Genomic DNA, 6,571 nt, shown 5'->3' with positions numbered 1-6,571 from the left:
GCACAAAATGCTCTTCTGGAGCACGTTCGTCTGGTTTTCCAAAAACTTTTTAAATTCATATTCAGCTGCTGCTGTTATTAAAGCAAAATATATACATATATAGATCCAATAAAAAAAAAATGTAATTCAGCTTTTAATTAGAATTTTTGTTTTGAATGGAAAAATGCTAAATAGAAGCCTTTTCACTAGTGGTTTTAATCCTTTGGACCCATTGTGAATATTTGGTGTATATAACTGGTCACTTAATAATATATTTTGAATCACATTGTTTATTTTGATTTATTTTTGTATGCATTTACTAATTGCAGTTAACTTAAATCGTGCTGTGGTGTGACAAATGAATTTTTAAAATCATAAATATGAGGCCATGAATAACAATTCTACAGTGTAACAATTATACAATAATTATAAGTTGTTTATAGCATTTTTTTTAAGGTTGGCATGATACAGAAGTTGCGATTATCTTTAATTCACCATTGTGACGTATATCGTAGAGATAATCGAATAAATAAATGTAATGATTTCAGCAAATAAACAAACACAAGTGGATCAAGAAATTCTTTTTAATGTGAAAGCTCTATTTTCCGTAACCAACTATGTATATAACAGCAGTCGTGGTCAAAATAGGCAAACAGAAAAACTCTAAATGAGAATACTGTTGTTTCTTAAAGGAACACGCCGACTTTTGGGGACTTTAGTTTATTCACCGTATCCCCCAGAGTTAGATAAGTCCATACATAAACCTTTCAACTCTGTGCGTGCCGTAACTCTTTCTGACGCACCCACCGTTAGCCTAGCTTAGCACAAAGACTGGAGGTAAACGGCTCCAGCTAGCATACTGCTCCCAATAAGTCTCATGTGAGCTTGTTATTTATATACGCTTTGACTATACAAATCACAACATGTAAATAGGAAAATGTTGGCATTATTTTGTCACTTATTGGGAGCAGTATGCTAGCTGGAGCCGTTTACCTCCAGTCTTTGTGCTAAGCTAGGCTAGGCTAGCGGTGGGTGCGTCAGAAAGAGTTACGGCACGCACGGAGATGAAAAGGGTATGTATGGACTTATCTTACTCTGGGGGATACAGTGAATAAGCTAAAGTCCCAAAAAGTCAGCGTGCTCCTTTAACATATTAGTAAACAAGCATCTAAATTGAAGACTTCTCCAATACAAAACAAATATCTACGCATTTAAAATTACAATGTGCCTTTAAAAACTAACTTTTTAAAAATGTGAAAAATCTGAAAAGCTATTGTCAGCACACAGTATGTGGGATTTATACGTGTCTGTTGTTGCTGCTAAGCAGCTTGGGATAAGCGGTCCCGATAGAGCGGCCATGTCTGTGCACCACCATCTCCAGCTGGTACTCATCCAGATTGACCACAGCTGTGGTGGTCTTCTCAGTGGACGCGAGGAACAGGATGGTAAAGATTGCCATCTCGAACTCAGGACTCACACCAACAAAGGCGCTGGCCACTGGCTTGACCAAACCATGCCAGCTGAACTGCACGTTCAAGACATGATCATCGTCTTCAGGCTGCATGGATGAGAAACAAACACACATTCAGCAAAGTCTGCCCACAGAACAATCAATTATTATCTACTGTTGTGTTATCTTCGTATTTATTGATGAAAGAAGTACCGCGTTATTATCCTTGGCTTTGTAACCCTTGTAATCAAGAAGATCCTGCTTCTCTTGCAGGTAAAACTGGACCCAGTTGTGAAGACCCATGATTTCTCTGCCAAATTTGGTTTCCCCAACAAACACATGCTCAAATCCACTGGAATCCTCCCTTTTTGGAAGAAAGAAAGTGATGCATTTTATAAATAGAGCAGATAGGGAATAAAAGATAGACATGTTTCATGTTACGCTGGTGTATGTTGCTCACCCTCCATTTCTGTCTCTATGATAAAGGCGGAACCACATGTAGTACAACTGACTCTTAAACTGTCTCAGATCTGAGCGTGATTTCCCCTTGCCGATCAGGTACCGGTGGGCACGCTGAGGGAGTAAAACACCATTCATATAAAACTGAACTACTGACCCCAGAATCATCATCATACGCCCTTTCCACACTCTTTTCCTCTTGGAATAATAAGCAGCTGTCAAGAACAGGGTGTGGAAGGCAACAACCACAATATTTTGGTTAGCAACGAGAAAAAAAGTGAACTTGTCTTTACATGTAGTACTTTAAATACTTTTCATTTTTTTGGTATTGCCTTGAGAGGATGAGATTTCTTATTTGTTTAAGGGTATAATTTGAGGCATACTGTACCTTCATGACTGCGGTATCTAAGATAGCATCCAGAAAGGAGTTATTTTCGGTCACCTCCACAGCGGTCACCTTCTCTGCCACACCAGTGGACCTCTCATAGTTGTCCAAAAGCTTCATGAAACCTGTTGAGAGATGAGAAAAATCACAGAAGACCAGTTTTGGTAGGTGAAAACAATTTCATTTCTGGTCATTTTGGTGGTTAGGTATCATATTCATACACATGTAAATGGAAGAAATGTAAACCTTCTTTTACTTTATTTCTTTGTGATTTTGTGAGAATTTATAAAAGGTTAGTTCACCCAAAAATGAAAATTTATTAACCCCCTGGAGCCGGCGTATGGATGGATCAGCTTTTTTGGGCTTCAAAATCTAGGGTCAAACTCACTCCCATTATAAAGCTTGGAAGAGCCAGGATTTTTTTTAATATAACTCTGATTGTGTTTGGCTGATTGTGAAGTCATATACACCTAGGATGGCTTGAGGGTGAGTACATTTTTGGGTGAACTAACCCTTAAAGTCTCAAGAAATTGTATGAACCTCAAGGTCGAAAAGTTTACTTTTTTGTATGTTAATAATTGTGCCTTACGAAACTGGAATGCTCCATGTCTTGTGTTGTAAATGTGAAAATGTGTGATAATAAAAATTGCATCATGTATATTTTGCTATCCTGTTCAACCTCATAAATCCAAAATATGTGAAGTGATTTAAGTTTATATGCATGAGGGTTTTAAAATAACATTTCAGATTCAAATTTTTCTGGTAAAGTGTTGCATCAATCAACTAATATATCAGTGGTTTCCCAGGGAAAATATGTCCTAACCCTAACTCCCCAAAAAGAAGGGACTGAAAGCAACATTGAACATTCCACTAATCAACTTTAAGATTAACTGCCTGCCTAAACATGCAACTCTTGGTGTGTCTCTGTTAAATGTTGTTTTAGCACAGCTGCATGGAAAAATCCTTCTTTTTTTGCAAACTGACAAAATGATTAAAGGGGGTTAAGAAACTTTTTTCTTTAGGTGTTGGATTTTTACAAAAGGAACATACGTGCATAAGTGGTAATGCCGTCCAATTTGGCCTCATCGACACCGGAAAACAGTGGGGATGAGGCATGGTCTACCGCACTTGTGCTTCCCTGTGCTATGTAACCAGCTTTGCCCTAAAAGAAATGTTAGATGTTTTAATGTAATACATGATTGGTCACTATACTTAATATTGTGGGAAATTAAAAAAATACTGATACCTGTAGTGTGATGTTGTAATCAGTTCCAGGCTTCATGCGATTCACGTCCAGCTTCCAGAGCTCATTGAAAATATTCGAAAGCTCCTGGTTGACATTTTGACTGAGAGTGTGTAGAGGAAAAAAAGTGAATTGTCTAAAACTTGTATAAACCGGTCATCATGTGTAGTGCATTGCATTCATATACAGGTTGGAAAATATTTTACCTTGCCGCATCACTGAAATTAAACAGTGCCAACAGCACAAGGATCCATCCACAATCATACCTGCAACATACAAACATAAGAATGTAGTGTGTGTGATTATATGTGTATACATATGTATGTGTATATCTGTGTATAATGCCTGCTACCTACTTAAATGGACATATACAACTTAACCTGCTGCTTTACAGTAAAGAGAAATGCAATATCAAATCGCAAAAGTTAAAACCAAAGAGAATATTCTAATAAATGACCGATTACTGTAAATAACAATAAACACATGAACTTACAAACATACATGCGACTTAAGAGGTCCCCAAAACAAGGTATAAAAAATCACAACGTTACACTGAATGACCTTTTGTAAAACTATTCTGCTTATTAAAATGCTCTTTAAAGACGTACAAGTGTATATGCAAAACATAAAGTGTTCAACATACCCTCTGCGCATGGTTGTTGTTTTGATGCGCGTGCACAGATGAACGCGAGCTTGAGTAGTTTTCCTCTTTTGTTGAAGGTCTTATATAAGTGACCACTGACGATTATCTCATGACTGAATACACCCCAATACGTTGACTGACTGAGTCAAACCAATTGCATCGAAAAAGAATAAAGGAGTAGATTGAAAATGTACACCAAAACAACAAATGGGCGGGGCTTAGGATAAGTTGTCTGTGATTGGTCAAGACACCGTACAGCACTTTTTCTCTGCGCTGGTCGGGACGGATTTTGATTTAATAATTTTCACGGAGACAACAAAGAAAGATTCCCATTTTTATATCAGAAAATTCAGAAAACTATATATGTCAGTGCAAAAATTTATTCAATAAGACAAAGGGTAGAAAACACACAGGAAAAAGTCAACATTGTTGACATTAAGTACAAGGACTGATTCATTTCATCAGTTTATTTCTAAAAACTGAAAGCAAAAACAGGATATTATATAACCTGATTCAAAACCTGACACTGAAAGCATGGTGGAAGCAAGTTATATCAATTTTGATTTATGATCAAAGGGAAAGAACACATACTCATTATAAAATGCTAGCAAGCAACTATCTAGACTGTCCAACAGATGGCGCTGTTTATCAACTTTAAAGAGTTCCTTACACAAAATAATAGTTTAACAGCCATTCCACCGAATGGGTGACATTTATGTCCCCAGAACATCATATGTAAAAAATTGCATGAAAATTAACTCTAAAATACATTTTATTATTAAGCAAAATGTCATGCATATTAAGCTAACTACAAATTATAAAATTTATAATTAAAAACATTAATAAAAACTACATAGAACACAAAAAAATTGCATTTTCTGCATGTCCCCACTCTCTGTCTCTAAAATTTGCCATGAAATATAATGATTAAAATCCTTCAGAAATCTTAAGTTTTGGGGATTGTTGTATGACTTAATATCCAATGTATTTAAAATGTTTGTTTATTTTTATGAGAAAAAAAATATTTTATCTAATATTTTAGATAAAATACACATTTTAGTCATGTCCCCGGGTTTTCACTCAGTCCTGTTACCCTAACACATCCCCCCCTCTGAAAAACTTGGAATATTCCACAAGACACATTTTCAACAGGAAGTTGCATCATCTTGATCTTCTAAAGGCAATGGGAAGATCATAAGTTAGTCCTCTTATTTTAATTTCTGTATATTTGATGAAATTGTAACTATGACTGAGAAGGTCAATCTCAACATACTATCCTGTTACCTAAATAATTTCTTAGAATGTATTTGTTTATTTTAAAGATATTAACTTTTGTTAAGTTACTAGAATTTGCTCAGTGTCCTCATGCTATTAGCATGTATGCTATGTGGCCATATGTCATGTATTTGAGAACTTTTTGCTTAAAAACTCAATCCTGTTACTTTCAGTCCTGTTACTTATATGAAAAAATAACAGGAGTGAGTTAACGTAACAGGAGTGAGTAGAGTCCTCTGTTTTGATGATTTAATACTGTAAATATTATTTCTCTTTCCACCTCAATTGCTGTGAAGTACTACTAGCATATAGTACATCACTTCAACATAGAAATCTAATGCATTGCACACACAGTCATGTACACTCTCTCTCGTGCACACACATATGGACACTCATTCCTGTTACCTGTTCCTCATTCCTGTTATGAAATAGTTCATTCCTGTTACCAAGTGTTCATTCCTGTTACTATTATTTATTTATTTTCTAAAAAAATAAAGTTAAACCACTTTTTTTATCAGTTTTGTTTGGTCCATCATTTATACAATTGTTTAATAAATTAAATTATAAAAAAAAATTATAAACTTGAGGCTTCGGCCTTCTTTAAAATGAAAAAATGGCTTTGTGTTTTTTATTAAAATACACTTTGCCTTAATATAGTGATTTTTTTGTCACAAATATCAGTTATTTGAACATATAACCAACAATATCTTTAAAATAAACACTTTCTTGTGGGGAAAACAAAGGAATAATTGACATGCTTTTAAACATGCTTTTTAAATGTCACATGAGTTTCGGTAACAGGACTGTGAAAACATGCATCCATCTTCTGCTTAGAAACCTTGTAAAAAATTAAAGTAGCCTGAGATTGACCAATACACATTTTGAATAGGTAAATATTTGAGTATTAGATTCAGTGTTGAAAAAAATCAAAAAATTAAGTTTAATTTTTAAGAGTTACAACAAGCAAATGTCACCCATTCGGTGGAATGGCCCTTAAAGCATGTAATAATTACTGTATTTGCTATTTTAAAAATAATAAAAAAAAAACGAATGGCACTAAAATATTGCAAAAGGCTATGTAATTAAAAATTACAAAGCAAAAAAAAAAAAAAAAAAATCGCGAATAACAAACAAAGC

At 34.9% G+C, this 6,571-nt stretch overlaps 1 protein-coding gene across 8 annotated transcripts; it reads right to left on the bottom strand.

Annotated features, from left to right (window-relative positions):
• Window positions 1-545: 545 nt before the first annotated feature.
• On the bottom strand, window positions 546-4,395 carry endouc (endonuclease, polyU-specific C). 8 transcript variants are annotated; one of them, XR_014030588.1, is made up of 9 exons: window positions 4,160-4,395; window positions 3,723-3,782; window positions 3,520-3,619; window positions 3,324-3,435; window positions 2,277-2,398; window positions 1,890-2,002; window positions 1,643-1,793; window positions 1,031-1,537; window positions 546-773 (listed from the first exon to the last, which is right to left on the bottom strand). XR_014030588.1 is itself a non-coding variant. In XM_081371996.1 (8 exons), exons 1-8 carry the CDS (start codon window positions 4,168-4,170, stop codon window positions 1,277-1,279), a joined length of 930 nt encoding a protein of 309 aa, XP_081228122.1. In that variant the 5' UTR covers window positions 4,171-4,356; the 3' UTR covers window positions 546-1,276. The 8 variants fall into 8 exon arrangements, 1 of the variants encoding a protein (XP_081228122.1); XR_014030589.1 differs by having other exon boundaries at window positions 546-824; window positions 1,007-1,537; window positions 4,160-4,380; XR_014030590.1 differs by having other exon boundaries at window positions 546-682; window positions 1,146-1,537; window positions 4,160-4,360.
• Between the last annotated feature and the right edge of the window lie 2,176 nt (window positions 4,396-6,571).

The sequence above is a fragment of the Scardinius erythrophthalmus genome (genome assembly GCF_964197995.2).
Source record: "Scardinius erythrophthalmus genome assembly, chromosome: 8".
In the NCBI taxonomy this organism is placed as follows: domain Eukaryota; kingdom Metazoa; phylum Chordata; class Actinopteri; order Cypriniformes; family Leuciscidae; genus Scardinius; species Scardinius erythrophthalmus.
The sequence above is the reverse complement of the archived record's forward strand: the minus strand, read 5'-3'. Positions and strand labels throughout refer to the sequence as shown.